Source organism: Salvia miltiorrhiza, chromosome 5, assembly GCF_028751815.1.
Source record: "Salvia miltiorrhiza cultivar Shanhuang (shh) chromosome 5, IMPLAD_Smil_shh, whole genome shotgun sequence".
Taxonomy (NCBI): domain Eukaryota; kingdom Viridiplantae; phylum Streptophyta; class Magnoliopsida; order Lamiales; family Lamiaceae; genus Salvia; species Salvia miltiorrhiza.
Genome location: NC_080391.1, coordinates 19,410,885 through 19,433,623, shown reverse-complemented (window position 1 = coordinate 19,433,623; position 22,739 = coordinate 19,410,885). Strand labels below are relative to the sequence as shown.

Sequence of the window (22,739 nt, the reverse complement as noted above, 5' to 3'; positions counted from 1 at the left end):
AACCTCAAAAATCTGATCGAACACACCAAAGAAAATTGCCAAAATAACAAGCAAACGAAATAAACAGAAATTACTGCTTCCCACATTCAAGAACTCCACAACCAAAGCTATTAGTAATACTCTTCAACTTGAGTTTTTACCACTATCACATTCAAATTCACAATGTACAGAATCAATATAATAATAATGAAAAGCAGAGATGAGATGCGTAAACACCAAGTAGGATTATGATATGATCAAGAAACAAGAAATCATATAAGTTGAATTGCTATGCTATTTCATGGCATAGCAGAATATCTCTCTCTCTCTTTTTTTCTTTTTTTTTTTCTACAACAAACACCAAACTTTTCATTAGCAGCAAAACTAACTAGCTTAAGTTAGTTCTGCCTATGTGCAATGTAATCGGCCAGCGCGGTCAGTGGAGCCGCCTTGCTCGGGTCGAACCCTGCGAGCTGCGCCTTGGCCTCCTCGTTGAGCTTCTCGGCAAACTCCACGGCCTTGTCCAGCCCCAGCAGCTTGGGATACGTGGTCTTGTCGACGGCCAAGTCCTTCCCAGCCGTCTTTCCCAACTCCTCCGAAGACTTGGTCACATCCAAAATGTCATCCACAACTTGGAAAAGCAGACCAATTTTCCTAGCGAAAGTTCTTAATTTCTCAATTTGATCGCTGCTTCCACCTCCCAAAATAGCCCCCAAAACTACAGAGGCCTCTAACAATGCAGCAGTTTTGTGTATGTGTATGAATTCCAATGTGTCTAACCCTACGTTTGCATCGCCGGTGCAGTTCAGGTCCACCACTTGCCCCGCCACCAGCCCCTCTGTCCCGATCGCCTTCGCCAGCTCCCCCACCGCCGCCAGTATCCTTTCCGGCGCCACCCCCGTCGTTGCCGTGGCCATGAATTCAAACGCGAAAGCCAACAGAGCATCCCCTGAAACAGATAAATCATTCAAGAGTATTTAGCAAAGGATTCCAACATTTCAAACACGTATACAAATTTGAATAATCAAAACAAAATTAATAGGGTTAATTGCTAATTAATGCCTTTACTTTCACCGATTTTGTAATTTTGAAACATTGCAAAAATGCCACCACCTTTGCAATTTAACATCCGAAATTAATTTTTACCGGAAAGTTGATGGGGCATGCTTCTTCAAAGTCGGAGTCGCCAAATTGCGATTGCACGGATCAAAATTTTTTATTTTGGAAACAAATTGAAAGATAGTTATATTATTACCACGTTTCAAACCTCCATAAAATTCATTCCAAAAAAAACAAATGGAGTTGTGAGTAAATCTGAAGTAAATTATTTTGGGGGAGATTTGCACCTGCGAGCACAGCAACGTCTTCGCCGAAGACCTTGTGATTGGTGGGCTTGCCGCGGCGGAGGTCATCATTGTCCATACAGGGTAGATCGTCGTGGATGAGAGACATGGTGTGGATCATCTCGACGGCGCAGGCGGCGGGGATCGCCGCCGACTGGGGGCCGCCGACGATCTCGCAGGCGGCGATACAGAGCATGGGGCGGACGCGCTTGCCTCCGGCGAGGAGGGAGTAGCGCATCGCGTCGTGGATCATCGGCGGATTCCTGACCGCCACGGCGTCGTCAAGCGCCTTGTTCACGTGATTCGCCTTCTCGACGACGTAGGCGTTGAAATTGAAGGGCGCATCGTCTCTCTGCGTGGACACTCTGGCCTCCTCGCCGGTGAGCACGGCGGAGACGCCGTGGGAGGAAATGCGCCTCCGTGATTTCAGGAAAACGGGTTCGAATCTCGGGTGGTGGATGAATCCGACCAGGGATTTGGAGGGGCATGGCTGCTTGAAGATTGAGAGGTTTTGGACCCACGCATCCACCAGATTCATAGATCTCATAATTTTCTAATTTTTTTTCTTTTTCTTTTTCTAGTTGGTTTTTGAGCTAAGAGTTCGGGTAAGTCTGTTGATGGAGTTTGTTTAAAGGAGCAGAGAAATCCGCACGCATATATAGTGTGTGTGAGAGAGAGAGGGAGCATAAGTTGGGGGATAGTGGAAGAGATAGGGTTTTGGATGAGGGGCAGTCAAAATGCACCTACTAAGAAACCACTTTTGGATTTTACTAAAAATATAATCAACATTTTTTCTTTAAAATTAAAATATTGCTTTTTTGTTATGGTAAAATGTGGTAAGATTTAATTGGTTTAGATTATACTCCCTCCTCCCTTTATTACATAAAATATATGTAAAGTGATTAAAAATGATAAGACTTACACTTTTTTATATGAGTTAAAAAATTTCATTTGTAAAAACAAATCACTTATAATGTGATAATCTAAAATCGAATACAAATCACTTTTAGTAGGGAGGATGGAGTATATTTCTCACAGTGTTCCTTCAACTAAATCGATGGCTCATTCCTTGTATAAAATAAAGAGATTTTCGGTTCAATCCCTCATATCACCTACTAAAATATAATCAGGTTAAAAATCTTTACTTTCACTATATATACATTTCAATACTTATTATTGATTATTTTGTAATATTTTTTGTAGGCAAATATGCAATAATACAAATTTTTAGATGATAATCATGGATTATATAATGATTCATGATTTTTAGATTTTGCATACTGTGAAAACGAAATATTTTATTTGATCTTCTACCCTTCGTTTCTCACTCAAAAAGATAATATAATTGTGGAGGCAAAAAAAAAAAAATCCAAGGTTGACTCATTAACTTAAGCGAGCTCAGCGGAGTTAAAATACTGACTAAATAGAGTTAAAATATACTTAAAATATTACTTAACTTAATGATTACTCGACTTAGAATATATAAATAAAAATAATTCAATTGATAATAGATAAAATATAATTTTAATACAGTGAACGTGTTGAACATTAATTGAACCAAATTTAAAATAGTTTTCTACTTAGTGGCTCAGCTCAATTACGCCAATGCTGTAAATCCAACAAAATTCTCAAACAACCAACTTTTTCGATAGTAACCTAATTTTCCGTAGTGTTCGGTAAATTTTCTCCCATGTTTTTAATTAATTCAAAGTCAGCCAGGACATGTGTATTGAGCTAGCTGCGTCTACAAGTAATCGTTAATTTTGAAATCAACCTCTTGTTTCCGTGGTATGACCGTAACGATTTTAATATATACTACTCCATAAGATAAGATAAATAATTTAGTCATCAAACGATTAATATATGTAACAAAAATAATCGGCAGTCATCAAAATTGAACAACAAAATATATTAGCATGAAAAATAGTATTAAGTCAATGGTATATAAGTATAAGTTGAATGAATCCTAGTTTTCTTTACTTTATTTTATTTTATATTTTTGACTTGGAATCCATGTTTTTAACACAGCCGAAATAGACCGACTAACCATAGTACAATAGACGACAACTTAATCAATGAAAATTTTCTGCAAGTAAGAGTCTCACAAATTTCCATTTATTTCCATAGTCAATGGTCCTAACACGAGGCATTTGTCATCAATATTGGAATTTGAATACTAATTATAGGATGGAAAATTATATGGGCAATTATGGCTGCAATAATACCCTTAATTTTTTTTTGGGCGCCTCTGCTTCTTCTAACTTGGGATGGTGAGTCTTTGGTTTTAGATTATTTTAGTTTTAAATGTTTGTTCGAGTTTGCACTTTGCAGCAACTCCGCCCTCCAATTTACTAAGGTGATGACTAATTTAAATAAAATTAAGTTAACTATCCAAAAATAAATCAATGCATATTCTCTAATAATTAATTAGTCAAATATGGTACTTCATCCCTCCACAATAAATATGATGTGGATGGAAGGACGGACACGGATTTTAAGAAAAAAAAATATTAGTAGTTGTGTATAAAATAAAGAAAATGTCCCATAGCATTGATTCGTAAGATAATAAATTTCCCACCGTCCCCCATAAATATGCATAGTTGACCATGACATGAATTTTAATAAAAAGTTGTTTGAAGTATTGATAGTGGAGAGAGAATCCTATATTGACAGTATTGTTAAGTAGATTGTGGGTAAATATAAGTTATAAGAATAAAATTGTGAAAATTGTGTGTGGGGTAGTGTGCATAAATTTGGATGACGTACCAAAAATGAAAAGTATGCATAAGTATGGGGGACGGAGAGAGTAAATGGTTTGTAAGATGAATTTTTTGTAAATATTGTGTGTAAATAAGATAAAATATAAGGTTATATATCCTAAAATAGAAAGACCACAATTATTGTGGACAGACGGCAATAGCAAAAAGATCACACTTATCATGAACAGAGAGAGCATAATTAGTTTAAGAGTCAGTATGTAATACTATCCATTCTCATATAAAGAAAATAAAAAAATATCGACATAGATAAAAAGAAAAATATAAAAATTAATCAATTTTTGTTTAATATTACAATATTGCCCTCTAATTATTTTTGGATTTAACTAACTTTGTGTGAGGCACATTGAGAAACGTCATCCATCTTTTAAGTTGTCGCGCTAGTCATGACTTCGCATTTCACACGGAACCTACGCATCCACACCATTGTTTTTCAAGCTCTATTAAGTCGATCCTCTGAGTTGTTGATGGCGCCGATTGATTTCTGAGTGTCAATCTTCGTTTTTCTATCCAGCTGGATTTATTGTGTAATTCATTTTTATTGACATGATTGCTTTTGATATTATGTGAATCGCACGAAATTATTTTATAATTGTGGTTTGTATCCCCAATGAAGATGATTTAACGCATTCGAGAGTTTTTATAATGATCGAATCAATTAATTATGGATCATGATTATTTATAAGAGATAGAAGATTATGAGAGTGCAGGGGAAGGTGGCGCGACCGCGGGTGGTCTGATTATCAGAGATGGACGGGCCAAGAATGAAGCAACTTGCGCCAGCGTCGAAATTTTGCTTTGAACCCTCTGTTTTCGATTTTTGCGTTTTCTTCTTCTCATGCTAATTGAAAACATAGAAAAGCGATCCTTGCAAAAATTATCAATGTGTTGGTAACTTTCAACAAAGCGAAGGTAAGTTGGAAAATTATTTTTGTTTGAACTGAGAGTTATATCATGTTTTTATTGTTAATGTTCTTGAATTCACAACTAGTTTTAAAATAGTGATGAATTCACAACTCGGTTAGTTGTGAATTTGAATTTTAAAACTAGAATTCACATTTCGAATAAACTAGTTGTGAATTCAAGTTTTAAAACTAGATTCACAATTATGAATAATCTTGATTGTGAATTCGAGTTTTAAAACTACAATTCACAACTATGAATGATCTTGGTAATGAATTTGAGTTTTAAAACTAAAATTTACAACTCGAAATAGTCTAGATTGTTAATTCGAGTTTTAAAACCAAGAATTCACGACTAGAAATAATCTTGGTTGTGAATTCAAGTTTTAAAGCTATAAGTCACAACTAGAATTAGTGCTACTCGTGAATTCGAACTTTAAAATTCGAATTTACAACCAACACTACTTCTAGCATTGAATTCAAGCTTCAAAACTCAAAATTCACGACTTTGTGGATTATAGCTCAAAAACTCGAATTCATAACTAAAAAATTAGTTGACAATTCTTAAGTTTTTTATGTGAAGGTAAAATGGTAAGTGTAGCTAATTTAATATAAGGAAATAATCTTTAACCATTTAGGAAAGAGAATATATGTAGGGGTAAGATCGTAAGATAACAAATCAATAACTAAAAATAATTAAATATATAATTATAACAAATACAATTACTAATTAACCCGTTATGGCGGCCATAATTATGGATATTGCAACATGCATGACAATTAAGTCAATAGTCGAATTTTTTTAAACTCCTCCTCTGACTCTAAAATTTGTTAGTGCGGTACGAATTTGACTATAATAGCAGTACAGTCAAGCTGCAGATACAATAATAATCCTTCCATAATTATAAATACTGCAACAATGGAAGTAGATAACAAGTGATTACGAGAAGTGAGATTGTTAATTATGTGAGCTTCTTTTTGTGAAAGTATCACATAATCTCTAACGTTAGAATAGATACCAAAAATACCCTACATTTCAAAAATAAGAATCTTCAACCCAACATTTTATAATTATAACAAAAATGTCCCAACCACATTTTCCAATACTAGAATATCTGTGTGTCAAATTGTGGAAATCTCGCCCTTTGTAGAGCATTCAAACATTTTTCTTTTTCGCTCGAAAATTACTTATTTTAGGGTTTTTTATTTTTTTTTTCAGAATCAGTTGAAACAATGTCTGTGTTAACCGAGTTGGCAACTGAACAACTCCAATGTCAACCTCCGGCGTGACAGGTAGACATTCTAGTGTCGGAAAATGTGGTTGGAACATTTTTGCTACAATTATAAAACATTGAGTTACAAATTTGTTACATTTGAAGCGTTACCTATAATATTTTCCTTTTCTATTTTGAAACTCATTTATATTTTTCGAGGGGAACTAGCCGGACGAACAACCGAAAAGCTGAATTTAAATTTGCAAATAAGAGATATCCGAAGATGCAGCTTAATAAATTGAATTCAAAATTTCCAGACTCGCTGAATTTACTTATCTGTAGTAGGAAGGAAGTACCTCGAATCTTGAAAATGTAGAGGATCATTACCCCATGAAGTCCACCCTTCGATCATCTCTCTAGCAAACAGTTCGATGCAACGCGCAGGTTTGGGTCCGGGGACGTAGTCCAGTAGCAACTCTGATGAGAGAAGATAAATAAGGACAAAGGAACGACACACAACAATTCAAGTAAATGAAAAGATTGGGACAAGAATACTACCTCCAATTGGGGGTTTCCTTGAATAATCTCCTGGAACACTGATGAATACTTGATTGTCCGAAATCCGTATCAGTCTCTGCAGCTCTTCAGAATCCATTCCCTGCATGGACTGGATCATCCACATTTGGAACAGAAAGACAGCAGATTGAAACCTGGATCACTCAGCCTCACCTTTCCATCACTGAGACCTAGGAGAAGACACTCGTATGGCCTGTGATGGAAGAGATCCAGTTCACTAATCAAGAAGCCGTTCGCCTTCACCTATCACTGGATTTGTGAAAAACAGAGAAACCTACAATGCTTGCTAATGCTGTGAGAAGACAATACCTTCAACCAGTAAAACGTAGCAGCATACTTGACGCCCCATTTGGGAAACAGTTCATTCTCCACAAAGGTTCGCAGTTTCTCCCGATTGGTTACCCATAAGGCTACCAAAGCTCCACGACTATGGGTAAGTTGCTTTACAGGAAGAGATAAAAAGTAGTTATTAGGTAAAGTCCGGTACCTGCAGGTGGAAAACCCAAGAATAGACAAAGCAAATGAACTGTATGAGCATACAAATAAAATTGTTCAAACAGCCAAAAATAGATGATATTTTTTGAGTTTTTTCTGCATCTGGTTTAATAAAATACTAAGAACTGCATGAGCATACTTTTGTTTCTGATGAGCACTGCTGTTCTCCCATGGAGGATCAATCACTATTAGATTGAAGCCACGATCAGATTCAGCTGCCAGAGATCAACATGAAATCTTAATTCACTTTGTAAAAAGCATAGGATGTTAAGTCTCGGAACCATGCAAAGCACATGAGCTAATGACTTTTAAAGGAACTATTCATAAAACAAAAGAGTGGACTGAAACACTGACAATTTTAGTGCACTACAAATTGGTGTTGTAATGAATAACTTTTATCCACCAATAACACTTCCCTAACTTACAAGGTCCCTGACTGCTAAAGCGATTTTTGCATATTTTTGGACGACTTATTGAATATTAATAACAAGGATATAAGCTCCTTACCAGGAATCAACTTGTGAATCTGCCTCAGATCAGACTTCCTTGTCAACAAGGAAAACAAAGCATTTGAAACGTTAGTTTGCTCACATAGTAGCCACATCTAAACAAAAATCTAAGTTACCAGCAAAAAATGGTACCAACATCACCACGGCATAATCTTTTAAAAAATCATAACACTGAGAGCATATTAAGCAACTAAAGGAGTATTTGTATATTAAACCATTGAACATCAATACAAGCGAACTCTTAGAAAGTGTTCGAATACATACCATATAGACACAACTTTTTTTCGGCAATATGTATTTGTGTTCCAGTAATTCAGCCTCTATGTCAGTACTCCACTCATTGGCGATTAAGTTGTCAAACACTGGAACCTCTATTTGATTCGAGGACCCAAAACCTGAAAATTTGAAGGGACATTCATGCCCATGGGCAGCCAAAACAACATAATGCATCCAATTATTATTTTTATCAAGCTCAATTGGCTATGAAAATAAAATCATTCCATAATCCAGCTCACATATATGAACAACAAATGCACTCCTGAATTAACAGAGCTTTAGACATTTCAAGAACTCATATTGAAATGAGTAAGTTGAATCATGAGATGCTAACAACTCTTATGGCTTCAACAAAGAGAGTCGCACATAAGCTAAGGCCTTACATGCAGCACAGGTACTTCTTTCAAACAGTTTCCCATAACTGAGATTAGCATCACAGAAATACCTTTACGGAATTAACCATACATCGATTTTAACATCATAATTCATAAACTTAAATTTTCAGGGAGGAAAAAAAAAAAAAAAAAAACTCAGGTTCCCCTTAATAAATAAGATAAATCTGGTCATAAAAAAAATTCCAGGTCCGCAGTATTATTGCATCCAATCATAAAGTAATAAACCCAGAGTATCATGCTATTAGCAGTGCATACGTAATCTAATGAATTAAATTATCAAATAGATTCATGGGACATTGATTTTTCCACTCAAAATCTAAAATGACTACATTTTCTGCAATGGAAGAAGTCGGTCATAATGCCACACCAATAGATATCATGCATTAATATAAATCTGATGTGATAATTGATAAATCCTGACCTGCATTTTCAACTGCACTGCCATCATCTCCAATCTTAAGAACAATCTCGTAAAATGGAGCTTGCCAAACGCTCCCTAATTCCACAAAATCTAGCTCACGCTCCGCAAAAGTCAATTCCCCGCAATTTCCCTGTCCATCACTCCTCAAATTCCTCAAAACTCCTAGCAGCTCGCTAGCACCAAGCAATGCTTCATGCGCCTTCAATAAACCCGCTCTCACCTCCTACAGCCGAAACCAAAAACACAAACAATCTTCTTTTAGTAAATTTTTTTTTTTTCGAAAAAGAGAATAAATAAAACATAAATTTTCGCGCGCTTGTTTGCTCAATCACCTGATGCCGACGATCGGCCAATTGCTCCCGCGAGTTGAGCGCCCGATATTTCTTCTTCTCCTTTCCGCGGCATTTGCGCTTCCTGGGATTATTGGGCGAAGCATCGGGATTATCGATTGAAGAATTAGAAGAGGCGAAGAAGCGGGAGTAGTAAGCCGACGGAGAAACCCTAATCCGGGTGTAGGACCGGTTCAGGACCCGAACCGGATCGATGAAGTATATGGTGGACTCATCAAACCTGTAGGTGCCCGATTTTAGGAAGGCAGCTAACCGTCCGTCCGGCTCGGAGGCAGCCATTACCGGCGACGACGAGTTGCAATGAGGGGTATTTGGATAGGTGAATCCGGCCCAAAATCGTTACTTGTTTTCTGCTCCACAACTGCAAATACAAGGCCCATTTGCTAGTCTGTTTTGGGATTAGTATTATTTTTTGGGTAATTTATGTATAAATACATGAACTTTACTCATTTTTTTGGTATTTAACATGAGCTTTAAAATCTAGTTATAAATACATGAACTTTAAATTTATTTAATTTTTGACTCATTTTTTATATTTGATGAAATTAATGATGACATGTCAAAATTAAAACTTAGTTGCCAAAATTAATCCTCTAGCTGACATCTGACTAAGAAATTTCCTCTCATCCATTCAATTTATGCAAAAAATCTCTTTCACTTTTACTTATCTTTAGACCCGCCCTACGCCGCCTCACCAAATCGAAGCTTACTATTGTGTTGAGTGAGGGGCTATTCATTGGCGGCGATGGTGTAGACAAGACGTCGTCCTCATCGGTTTTTGAAAGTAGGGGCTGCGGCGAACCACCATTTGAGGCTGTGCCATTTTCCAGAGCGAGGGAGCTACTCCTTCTAGGTCGGGGTGTATCGCAAAATCTCCATATCTGAGATGATCTCGCCGGTTGTTAGAAACGGCGGCGGCATATATTTCGTGCTTCTAACAAAAGATATAGAGAGTAAATGAAACGCCTTTGCCTAGTGAGGCCTCCGCGAGGATCGGGGAAGTGATTTGGAGATTATAAGATAGAAGAGTGTGAAATGAGTTGTGGTAATGCTTCTCTTGCTCTTGATTTAATGTCTTCGCTTTCAACATTATGCGAGTTAGGATGTCTAGACAGTGACTTTAGAGGTAGTGGTAATGTAGATGGTGCAGAAAATCTGAGAAAGATGGGATTTTTATGCTTTCTCGTCAAGAAAATTCGTGTTTCTTGCATAAATTGAATGGAGGGCGGGTCTACAAATAAGTAAAAGTGAAATGGATTTTTTGCATAAATTGAATGGAGAGGAGGAAATTTCTTAGTCAGATGTCAGCTAGAAGATTAATTTTGTCAACTAAGTTTTAATTTTGACATGTCAGCATTAATTTCATCAGATAAAAAAAATGGGTGAAAAATTAAATAAGTTTAAAGTTCATGTATTTATAACTAGATTTTAAAATTCATGTTAAATACCAAAAAGTGAATAAAGTTCATGTATTTATACACCAATTACCCTTATTTTTTTAAGATTATATTATGAATTCTATATTGATAATTTATAAAGAATTTTTAAACAAATTATTAGAAATTATATTATATATTTAAATTAAATTAAGCTACAATTGATACGTAATTGAGAATTGAACTAATTTTCAATAAATAAAAAAATAAAAGATCTTTGGTACCCACTCGGGCTAGTCTATTTTTCGACTTCATTTTTATCAATTAAATCTAAATAAGTGGAATGGGATTGAAAAAAAAATTATATATATATATATATAGTATATATATATATATATATATATTTGTAGTTATTTATTGGTATGATTTAAAATAAAATCACCATTCGTACTATAGATGAAGAAATGACTATTATTATTATTTTTATGGATGTAAATTGGATCAATTCACTTGATTTCGACGAGCAGCTTATTCAATTTTAAATTATTTTCGATTTGCTAATCCTAAATTTTAATTTTCGGGCAAACTCGTTGGACAAAATAAGTTCATGTACAAAATATAACATTTATGAATATTGTTGATAATTTTATTCTTTATAACAAAAAATAATGATTTTCTCAACTAAGAGACTCAGTTTATATTTATAAGTAAATATCATTTCAATATCATCTTACATAATAAAATAATAGTCAACTTGTGAGATAGCTGTATTGAACAATGAAACTCAATATTTGGTCACCCAACTAAAAAATACAAATTTTAACAAATTTTTAACGTTTTAAGGCTGTTTTGGCCTTAATTAGGGTGGAACGGATTTGGATTTATGCGCAAATTAGGTATACTTAGCACTATTAGTGCCAAAAGTACCAATAAGAATTTATAAAAAAAAAAAAAAAAAACCAGTAAGTTAGTACTTTTGGCACAAATGGTAATATTAGTGCCAAAAGTATCATTCGATGATTAAACTCTAAATGGATAATTTAAATCCTAAATGGATAATGTAAATCTTAAATAGAGAATCTAAACTCTCAATGTGGAATCTAAACACTAAATGGAGAATCTAAATCCTACGAGAAAGTTTCAAAATAGTAATATGTATATGACACTATTGGCACTAATATGGTCACTAGTATCATTCGTGCAACACAAATATGTGTGATCGATGGGTAAAAGGGTAGTTTGGGCAGAACGCATAAAATATAGCGAGATTTTATATTTTTCAAATTAGCTGCCAAAATTTGTATTTCCTTCTTCAAAATGGCCACGCAAATGTATTGTTTCATAAAATAATTCATAAGTAATTTAGTGAGAATTAACAATTAGACACACAATTAACCTAAATAGTTAATTTTTTTTAATACTTATAACTAAAAATTGTTAAACACTGAATAAAACCAAAATATGTATCACAAGAACCAATACCTTATTATCTACCAATCTATAATCCATATTCTATAATATAATAAAAAGGTAAGTTTTAATTTGAAAATCAATTTAAAAATTAAGTGGCAATTTTATAATTATAATAAAATTGAATATTTATTTATATACTAAATTTTTTCTTTTTATATTTTTCTTTAACTTCCTATTTTTTGTTTTACTTTTTTCAAAATTATGAAATTCAATTAATTATAAAATATTTAATATGTATACCAATTTAAAGATCAAGATAAGAGCTTTAATTTGATACTATATTTTATTTAAAATGTAAAAAATATATTTGTTTAAATATTAAAATTTAAAAAAATTCTCTCTCCTCTCTCATTTTTTTTGAATAAATCTGTATTTTAAAACTTTTTATTAGTTTTTTTTTTTTTACTTTTCATAATACTAAATTTTATAATTGTGAATTCTTCTTTATTTTTTTTTATTTTTTCAATATTCAATTCAAATATATTCAGTTAAAATTAATTCTTTATTATATTTATAAGTATGATAATTGAATTAGTATTAATTTTATATAAATATAAAAATTTAAAATATTTTTCCATGCATTGCACGTGATGCAAATGCTAGTTATATATTAAAAATGCAACTTTCGATTGGAAATCAATTTCAAAATTTGAGTGGCAATTTTGTAATTATAATAAAAGTGAAGGTATATTTGTAAACTATATTATTATCTTTTTCTTCATCTTCTTATTTTTTTTTGTTTTATTTCTTTCTACAATTATGAAATTTGACTAATTATAAAATATTTAGTGTGCATATTAAATTAAAGATCACGATAAAACTTTAATTTGGTATATTTTTTGTAAATATTTGATTTGAAATATAAATTTTATATTTATTTAAATATTATAATTTTAAAACATTCTCTCACCTCTCTCATATATTTTTGAATAAATCTATTTTTCAACCATTTTATTTTTTTATTTTCATTGTTTTAACCGATATCTCTTTTGCCTTTTAATAATTATCAATTTTTATTATTGTGATTTTTTTAAATATTTAATTCAAATATATTTAATTAAAATTATTATTTTTATTATATTTATAATATAATAATTTAGTTGATATCAATTTTATATAAATATAAAATAAATAAATAAAATCCGTGCATTGCACGAAGTGCAAATACTAGTTAATATAAAAGTGAAGTAACAACACCAGACAACTAATCAATAAGAAAACTTCGATTAATCAAGCCATCCTACTCGATTTTTCAACGAGATCGGATTAAATTTTGTCGGGCAATAAATTTTTGGCCATGTCCTTTTATTTCTCGATCTATTCAGATTGGTCCAACAGTTTTAAGCTAATTAAATTGGCATTCTTATTAATTTTATAGTTTGAGCTATTCCTATTATTTGACATTTTATTATATTTATAATATTATTTTCATATTTAGAAAATAATTGTGAAAATTAGATTAATAATTTAAAACTACTTATTCTATTTTTAGAAATTAATATTCCATCTATCCCAATTCAATAGGCTGTAAGGCTTGGTCACAAATGTTAAGAAACGAAAGTTAAGAAATGAATAGTTCAAAATAATTACTTGACCAAAATAAGTACACCACGCCCTTCACTCCGCGCCCACGCCCTCCGCTGCTCTATTAGTCAGGATTGGTTCAAAAATATGAATTATTTGAAGTAATTATTATCGTGATGAATAGTAATAATCGACATGAAGAAATGTAATGTTTTTGAAACATTACCTTTCTTATATCAATAATTACTTTTTCTTACAACGATAATTACTTGACCAAAAAAGTACACTGTCGTCGCGCCCTTCGCTCAGCGCATGTACCCTGCTCAACTCTGCCAGCCACCCGTGCCCTCAACTCCATGCCCTTGCTGCTTTGCCAGCCCCGCGCTGCGCCCTCTGTTGGGTCGGATAAGAATCGGCCTCACTCATACACTCAGTCTCACAGGAGACCAACTCTTCGCTAAAAACTTCTAGCATTAACTTTTCTTTCACCACAATATTTTTTTGGACAATTAGACAATTCCACGAAGAAACACCTTGTCACAGAGTCACGTCAATGTGTTCTATTTAGTTGCAAATTTATAATAAGAAATGAAGGGGGGAAAAGGTGGAAAATATCTACTATTTTTTTCGTCCATCAAAAGTATGACACTTTTTTTGGGCATTTAGTAAAATGAGTGGTTATATTTATATAGTAGAGAAAAGGTTTCACCATGAAATGCGTGATTGAGATTAAACTAAGAGTAATTTTTATATAAAAAAAGGGTATTTGCAAGCATTATTTATAAATATTGGCATTATGGACCCAACACTCAACTAAATTAATCAATTTAAAACTACAATAAAAGTAAGACACTTATTCCTTTCACAACACACTCAACCAATTTATTAAAACTTGTGTCATTACGAAATGAACATTTTTTTGGTGAACGGGAGAAGTAACAATTGTTATCATAATATTGATTTTATAATAATCATAAATCTTAAGAAGATAATTTATTGCTAGTTAAAGAAATGGGGAACCATTATTGATCATTTAAAAAAAAAATCCAAGTTCACAAGTGAATTTTTTTTATTCAGTCATTATACTTAAAATATATTCCCTCTGTCTAACTAAGTATGACTCCCTACTTTTGGACACAATTATTAAAAAGAAGAATGATTAAAGGATAAAAGTGATAAATAGTGGTGAAGCTCATCACTTTTTATGAGAAGGAGTAGTTTCCTTTTTTGGAATGAGCTATTATTCACGGGACGAAGGGAATATATATATGAATATATGATATATTCTATTTGTCTACAAAAAACTTTACCATAATTGCTCAAAGACGAAAATTTATTCGCGGGTACCCCCAACCCCAGCCCCATGATGAGGCAGGGGCGGGTGTAAAACATTGGGTTAGGGTTAGGGTTGGGTTTATATTTTCATACTCGTATCTGGTTCGCGTCGTGTGAAGTGGTATAAATCTCCGCCCCAAAACCGCCTCGATAAATTATAAACTTAATGTAATTGAGTTTTATATATGATATTTATGATTATTTATATGATATTGAATAACTTATATATACTACTACTCTCTGTCCATGATATCGTTTCCACTTCTACTATTTTGGTTCATTCACAATATCATTTCAACTTTCATTTATAGTAATAGGATCAACAAACTCCACTCACAACAATAGTGGAATCAAAACTTCACTCACAGCAATACCCACCACTATCAACTACTATCCACCACTTTTTTTAAACTCGCCCATCAACAAAGTGACAATAATATCATAGAAGTAGTATTATTTATTTTAAATATTTCGTAAATTTTATGTCTATTGTGAATATTGATGGATCAATATGTTAAAGTTAGTCTTAATTTTTTTTAAATAACATTTATAAAAAAATAATATTTGATTGATATCCAACATGTACCCTTTCTCCATCGGATAATCATCGCCCTGCCCCTTGTTCTGATTTAAACAGGTATGAAGTTCACTCCGAGCATGAAGTTTTGGACCATATAAGGGTGGAAAAGCAATACTTGACCATGCATCGCCTCATTTGCATTTCTATAATTCTTATTTGGCGTTCATAAAAATACTATTTCCATCCACGTTATTTTCTTTTCTAATTTATCCACGAAAAATTTATGTCATCCATTTATAATAGTAGAGTCCATACAACTCACCATCTTATTAACATTCAATTTCTTATTATTTACAAAATTTGTTATTGATATGATCCTTAGAGCACCCACATCGGCTTACTCGAAGGGGCTTACTCGAGTAAGCTCGGCGATGAGTAAGCTGATGTGGGAGGGGCCTTACTCGAGCCTTACTCGAACGGATGAGTAAGGCTCGACGGGCGTTATTTAAGGCACGTGCAATGACGCGCCTATTAAGAAAAAAATTTGATTTTGAAATTGAATAATTTGACCATTTTCAATTTTTTTTCTTTTATTTATTTTTTAACGGCTATTCGACCGTTTTTTTTTCATTATTATTCCAACGGTTTTCTCTTTAATTTTTTTTAATAAATTTTCATCTATTTAAACCCTCTTCCTCCACCAAAATCATACACCCGAAACTCAATTCTCTTCATCCGTTATCTCTCAAACTCTTTCAATTTCAATTACCAAAATGAATCCGAATAATCCCGACTACTACTCTCCAAATTGGACCCCTGATCTTACCGGCGACTACCATCCCAATTTATTGGGATTCAACTTAGGGGAGGAGCCCCCAACGGCTGAGGAGGCGGCGGAGGAGGGCGGCGCGTCAGCAGCCCATAGTGAGGCGGCGGAAGGCGATGGCCTTCAAGGAAAATGCGCCGTCGGCGGAGGGCAAGCTTCATCATACTTACACCCTTGAGGAGACATACCTCATCGCTTGAATTTGGGTGGAGTAGACAAAGGACGTCATCCATGGTGTCGATCAAAAGGGCGAGGCATATTGGCAACGCGTCCTCGACCGAGTGAACGCCATCATTGGTGTCAACCTCAACCACCACCAAATAAAATCTCACTAGGCCCATGTAAGTTTGGAGGTTAAGCTGTGGGAGACTATTTGAGTCAAAACCAACGCAAAGTGGTCTTCCGGGTATTTCGACGACATGATTCGGGAGAAGGTCCAAACTCTCTATGCCTTGCGGAGCAAAGGCGGTGCCTTCAAATGGTGAAACGCATGGAAAATACTCCGGACGAACGGAAAGTTAAAGAGCTTGTACCTCGATGGAAACGTGTATTCCTCCAAGAGGATAAAGACGAGTGAGAGCGGTGGCTTCACCACCTCGGCTTCGGGCGAGGAAATCTCGTCTTCTCGTCCAATTGGAAACAAAGCGGCGAAGGCGGCGGCGAGAGCAGAGAAGGGGAAGGGAAAGGCGAAAGACTCGGCGTCGCAAGGCTCGGAGGCTCCACCCGAATGCAAAGAATACATGGCGAATACCGAAGCCAAGCTCGATAGAATGATCGATGAGTACGCCACGAAGAATGCCCTCAAGAGGGAGATCCACGACAATCGGATCTTGTTCTTGAATACCGCCAACATGACGTTGGAGCAGCGAGAAATCCATGCTCAACGGGTGGTGAAGATTCTAGAACGACAAAGGGGTGGCAATTAGCTAGTTTTAAATTTATGTAATTTTTAATTATGTCTTTAGTTTTTTTTATGTAATTTATAAGTTTTTCAAATTAATGCAATTTTAATTTCAAGTAAATTTGTTTTAAGTTGGTGAAATTTAAATTAAATGAAAAATACAAAAAACAAAACTAATGAATATGAGTAAGTGGATGAGTCTCCCCAATGCAGGCTTCTTACTCATAAGTGGTCCCCTACTCCGTTGAGTAAGCCCCTTACTCAACGGATGTGGATGCTCTTACTCCATTTATGATGAGAATAAGGTTTGTATTAAAGGAAAAGAAAAAGAGTACAAAACATTCAAGAAAGCGCAAAAGAGAGCAAACAAAAAACCGAGCCTCATTAAAACCTTCTAAGAAGAAGAGACCTTAGAAGGAAAAAGAGTACTCGTGAAAGACTCACATCCGGTTCAGGAGCGGGAAGAGACAACTTCAGGAGTTCCGGCCTAACCATCACCCCTAAGAAGCTCGGCTCAAGAAAACCGGAAGAAGAAGAACCAAGAAAGAAAACAGGAGACCAACAACAAAAGAAAACAACCCAACCAAAGCCCAAGGGAACCAACGAACCTGCTTAAATAACCATACGGATATGACTATGCGTCGACATATCCCTTGCAACCGCAATCCGAATCTCCTCAATCGCAAAAGGCCACCAGCCTTCCTGCCGATCATCATTGGCCATAATATCTGCCGGTTGATTACCCTCACGGTAAATATGCGAGACCATCAAAGAAAAATTCCGAAGCAGGCGAAGAGTATGCTGCCAAAACGCCCTAAATCTCCAAGGAACATCACTCGAGCGAGAGTACAAAAGGTGAACCACATACATAGAGTGTAGTGACCCGCTCTTTTATAAATATTAAATCCAGTAATGAGTGTTTATTTATGTTCATCAGTGAATGAAAACGGTTATTATTCTGATATGAATTCAGCTTATGATCCTGAATTTATATTGTTTAAGCAGTCAATGATATTATTTCAGAGTTATAACTGACTTAGCAAAGTCACGTTATTTATTTAAGCGAGATGGAATTAGAATTTATTTTTACTCAAGTCGTGGATTATTTCCGACTCGTGAGTTAATTAAATCTGCGGATTTAATTTATATATCAAGACAACGAACAAATTAAATCTACGGATTTAATTTAGATTCATTTTACAACTTATCGATTTTAGCGAGTTATCACATGTCGAAATCGAGATTTATGTAAATATACAATATTCCAATCACATTGATACATTGATGTCCACAACTCATAATAACATACAAAGTCATCAGTATCATTACACAAATTTTCTTTTTGCTCCACCATGCTTTTCTCCCCATTCATACAACACCACCACTCAACACTCAAGTGCACTCCATCGCCCCTTTGCCTTCCTAGCCTACAAGTTCAGCCAAAACACTCCCTTAATCACTAGCAAACCAAGGGAAGTAATTAGTCTAAGATGCTGCCAGAAACTCCAAGGTGAGATTTGGCTTTCATTCATCCGGTGCTCTGCCACTTCTAGGTAAACTTTGGCTACATTTTTTTTTTTCCATCTTCTTCCATGATTTTACCTGTATTCATTAAACAACAACCAGTACTACCATTTTCAGATTCAATCATTTGATACCAGTTAACACTTGAAAGAGTGAGAGATAGAGCAGTTCAAATTTTGCCAAACTTCAACAAGATCCAATCAACTTATTTAACTCAGCAACAACGGCAAACCTCTAATCATTTTCTAGGTATATACTACTGTTTCAGTTCATTTTCTCAACTCATTCAAGCCACATATATTGTCATCATATCATAGCATAATCGATCATCTATGAAGTGCTTAAGGAGATGGAACGAATTGTAGGCATACTTCACTATACTTTATAAACACAATGAGATTTCTTAACTTCATAAGCAAATGAATCAAGATACAATAGTAGAATGAAATAGACTTAACTTTAGAAGAGAAGAACGTTGGGCTGCACTGCGGGCCGCTGGACCTCAAGAACAGCGGCAACGGTGCGACGAATCAAGCAGACGCCGGCAGCGACGCCCCTAGTCGTCAACGACAGCGCTACTCGCCGACTGCACAGTGCCGGTGGTGGATCGAAACGATAGCAGCGGCTTCCCCAAAACGGCAACACACGAACCACGTCGGTCCAGTGGCGACGACAGTGGCGGAAGTCTCGAGCGCAGCAGCAGCGGACGCTCGGCAACGGCGTTCTGCCTTTTCTAAAACTTAGGGCTCGACGACGGAGGGAGATTCTGAGGACGAGGGAGATGAACGGCGCCGCTCCCAGGCGGCGATATCTCGCCGAAATTTCAGGGCAGCGGAGGCGCGACTGATTTTATGGGAGCAAGAGGCGGCGAATCTCCCGGCCTTCCAGTTACAGCGGCGGAGGGATCGACGGTGGTCCAGAGATGGTGAGATCGACGATTGTGGTGGCCGATGGCTGCTACTGTTCGTCTGTCAAGGAGTCGGATTCACTGGTCGGCGGCGGCTTTTGTCGTTGCTGTCGCCGGAAACGGACGGAGAAGGGAGAGCAGTGGGTGACGACGGCTTATCGCAGCTGCTCCCCGGCGAGCTTCCGCAGCGGCGAAGCTTTGAGAGAGAGAGAGAGATGGAGGGAGACGGCGGCGATACCTATCATCGTTGCCAAGGAAGGAGGCCGGTCGACGGCTGTCTCGCCGGAGGAAGCCGCGGCGGCGGGACTGATGGCTGAGTGAGAGAGGTGAAGAGAGAGCCGAGAGGCAGAGAGGGAGAGTGAGGGCTGAAGCTATGTGTGTGTGCGTGAGAGGCGCAGATTTGAGGGAGGAAAGGAAGAAAAGGGCTAGGGATTGGGGAGTGGATTTGAGTTTGGGCCAAGTGATGGGCCGATTTTTTATTTAGTTGGGCCGAAAAATTTGGGCCTCCTATTTATTTTTGGGCTTTGTTATTTATTTTCAGTGGGCTTGAGTTGGGCTGAGTTATTTATTAATTTTGGGCCGATTTTAAATTAGGAATTGGGCTTCAGAATTTATTTATATGGACCGATTTTAATTACTGATTGGGCCTCTGATTTTATTTATATGGGCTTTGATTTAATTGTTGTTTTGATTTGTATGGGCTTTATTTAATTGAGTTGGACTCTATTTATTTAATTGTTTTGGGCCTCATCTTTTAATTGTTTTGGGCTCCCCTTATAATTCATAAATTGGGCCTTTATCTATATTATTTGGGCCGAATTATTTGAGCTTGGGTTTGTTTTATTCTAAAGGAAATGAGCTTCCAATTTAATTGATTGGGCTTTCACTTAAATTCGAATTGGGCCAGTCTTTTATTTAAATGGCCATTCCCATTATTTCTATTGGGCTTGAATTATTTTAAAGATTGGGCTGATGCTTATTTTACGATGGGCTATTATTCTAATCTCATTTATATTTCAGCTGGGCTGAGTTTTATTTAATTTTAAGCTCAGAATAATTCATTCTATTCTTGGGCTAATTTTAAATTATGGACTGAAATTTTATTTAGTTGGACCTTACATGATTTATTTATTTGAGCCCAACTATTTATTATTTAATCATTTGGGCCAAGAATGATTTAATTACTAAGCCCAATGAATTATTTTTAATTGGACCTTTCATTTTAGCTATCCAGGCCCATTTCTGCTTAATTAATTATTGAGCTACCTTATGTTGAGCCTTTTAATTATTTAATCTTATAACATTACTTGTTCCTATTTATTAAGCCCGATTAATTATGAAGTTATAAAGCGAATAAGTTGAAGTATTATTTATTTTCTATTGACTACGAGGAATGGGGTTTATTTAATTGGCGGATTAGAACACCTGAAGCGAACAGATTATTTTAGTTAATTACTCAACCACGCAAGATGAAACCTAGTTGGTATTTATTTGATCCGATAGTGAGGATTAATAGTAGTAATTCTCTAATATCATCTCGGAGTAATAAATCATGCATAAGGATCATGCATAGTTAAATACACATTCTCATTTGATGATTTTATTAGAGCAATATCTTATTTATATTCTCGTAATAAAGGTCAAGCACGAGATTAATAATCAGTCAAGGAGCTACTGTACCACAAAAAGTTTCTAACAGGTGGGCATTACTTTCATATATACCAAATGAGTTTAAATGTTACGTTCAAGCAAGTTATTTCATGACTAAATTAATTGAAGTTATTTCAAATATTGTCTTGCCATAAAATGTTTAAATTTCAGTATGATATCTATCTGATGTGACTTTTATTATGCAATCGAATTCGGGTCCTGAGCAGTTGATAGCTATCCTGCCAGGACTAGTGTACACCAGTGACCGTGAGTCATCTAGCGGGTTGGCCGGTCAAGTGACCGTGAGAGGTGGCCACCTCTCCGGCACAAAGTTCCAGATATGATAGATTACAAGAGAACTTAGACTGCAGTCAAACTTTAAGAATCACAAATGAATTTAGTAAGCTTGGGCCTTTTAGCGAAAAACTCCCTTGCTATACTGTTTATGATGGCATGACAATTTACAGTTTTAAAGCATGTATTTTTTTTATACTTAGGCATACGTGCCCACTGAGTACTTTTGTACTCAAGCCCTGCATATATTTCTAAATGTGCAGGTTGAGCAGCTGCAGATGGTGATGAAGTGACGAGCGGGATTCTTTTATCTTATTATGTATTAATGAACTCTAGGGTTACATGTCTTCATACATGTAATTAGAATCATATTCCGCTGCGTACTCAGAAGTTTTATGTTTATTTGGCTAAGTCAGAGATATCTGAACTTACTAGTTATTTGAGTCTATACGACTAAACTTCTGTTATATTATAAATATCCCTTTGTTTAATGAGGAAATGCGATCCTTCCTTGTTTGATTATCCCCTTTCTACCCCGCTTCTAATCTCCCTCCATTAGTCACGATTTCCCGGCTTAATTATCCTTAATTAGGAGCGGTCGTGACAGAGTGGTATCAGAGCAGTTCATTTGCTCTGAACCCTAGAGTTAATAAATTTTTCTAGTATGATCACTAGTATGAAAGAGTCAGTCGGCAAAAGCTCAGCACTTCATCACATCGCTATGCTCAACAGAAAGGAATGCAACAGAAAGTTTTGAATGTTGAAGTTTATATTTCGCCTTGATGCAAATGTTGATTTTATTTATGCCTTTTTATGGAGATGTTACTCAATGAACTTAGATGCGCTAAGGATGCATGATCACTGTTATGAACACAACAATAGAAGGAATTTAGCAAGAACATTTTTGCTTTTCTCTGTAAATTGAGGCGATGAGTAAGTTACAAAGTTAGTGAACCAGACGAGAAATCAACAAACAAAATACAAAGGGGAGTAACGAAAAGTGTCACACACGAGATAGTGACACGGGAATAGATCTTCGTTCGGATTATTCACGCGAGGCGGATACCGAATCAACTATCGCCTTAATCAGAGTATAGTGGGAACACTTTTCATAGTAATAAGAATACCCTACATAGTTTGGAAACTGCAACATAGCGGAGTTATCTCTTTTC

At 35.5% G+C, this 22,739-nt stretch overlaps 2 protein-coding genes and 2 long non-coding RNA genes across 10 annotated transcripts; 1 reads left to right on the top strand and 3 right to left on the bottom strand.

The window, feature by feature from the left end:
* Positions 1–200: 200 nt before the first annotated feature.
* LOC130986581 (geranylgeranyl pyrophosphate synthase, chloroplastic-like) lies at positions 201–2,685 on the bottom strand. The gene is made up of 2 exons (XM_057910029.1): positions 1,326–2,685; positions 201–928 (listed from the first exon to the last, which is right to left on the bottom strand). The coding sequence occupies exons 1-2, from the start codon at positions 1,867–1,869 to the stop codon at positions 378–380; spliced, it is 1,095 nt and encodes a 364-aa protein (XP_057766012.1). The 5' UTR covers positions 1,870–2,685; the 3' UTR covers positions 201–377.
* A 2,991-nt stretch (positions 2,686–5,676) lies between these two features.
* Positions 5,677–9,622, bottom strand: LOC130986578 (methyltransferase-like protein 2). Of its 6 annotated transcripts, XM_057910025.1 has the most exons (11): positions 9,458–9,622; positions 9,220–9,301; positions 8,888–9,110; positions 8,060–8,190; positions 7,794–7,827; positions 7,426–7,501; positions 7,101–7,278; positions 6,945–7,034; positions 6,774–6,873; positions 6,572–6,692; positions 5,677–5,912 (listed from the first exon to the last, which is right to left on the bottom strand). In XM_057910025.1, the coding sequence occupies exons 1-11, from the start codon at positions 9,514–9,516 to the stop codon at positions 5,870–5,872; spliced, it is 1,137 nt and encodes a 378-aa protein (XP_057766008.1). In that variant the 5' UTR covers positions 9,517–9,622; the 3' UTR covers positions 5,677–5,869. The 6 variants fall into 6 exon arrangements, 5 of the variants coding, with proteins under 5 accessions (XP_057766008.1, XP_057766004.1, XP_057766007.1 ...); XM_057910021.1 differs by having other exon boundaries at positions 9,220–9,622; XM_057910024.1 differs by having other exon boundaries at positions 5,677–5,874; positions 9,220–9,622.
* Positions 9,623–18,421: 8,799 nt separating this feature from the next.
* Positions 18,422–20,025, bottom strand: LOC130986587 (uncharacterized). Its single transcript, XR_009089314.1, has 2 exons — positions 19,175–20,025; positions 18,422–18,794 (listed from the first exon to the last, which is right to left on the bottom strand). It is a non-coding gene; the product is annotated as an uncharacterized LOC130986587 (long non-coding RNA).
* On the top strand, positions 18,654–22,055 carry LOC130986588 (uncharacterized). 2 transcript variants are annotated; one of them, XR_009089316.1, is made up of 3 exons: positions 18,654–18,745; positions 18,834–21,322; positions 21,831–22,055. It is a non-coding gene; the product is annotated as an uncharacterized LOC130986588 (long non-coding RNA). The 2 variants fall into 2 exon arrangements; XR_009089315.1 differs by having other exon boundaries at positions 18,834–22,055.
* The last annotated feature ends 684 nt before the right edge of the window (positions 22,056–22,739 follow it).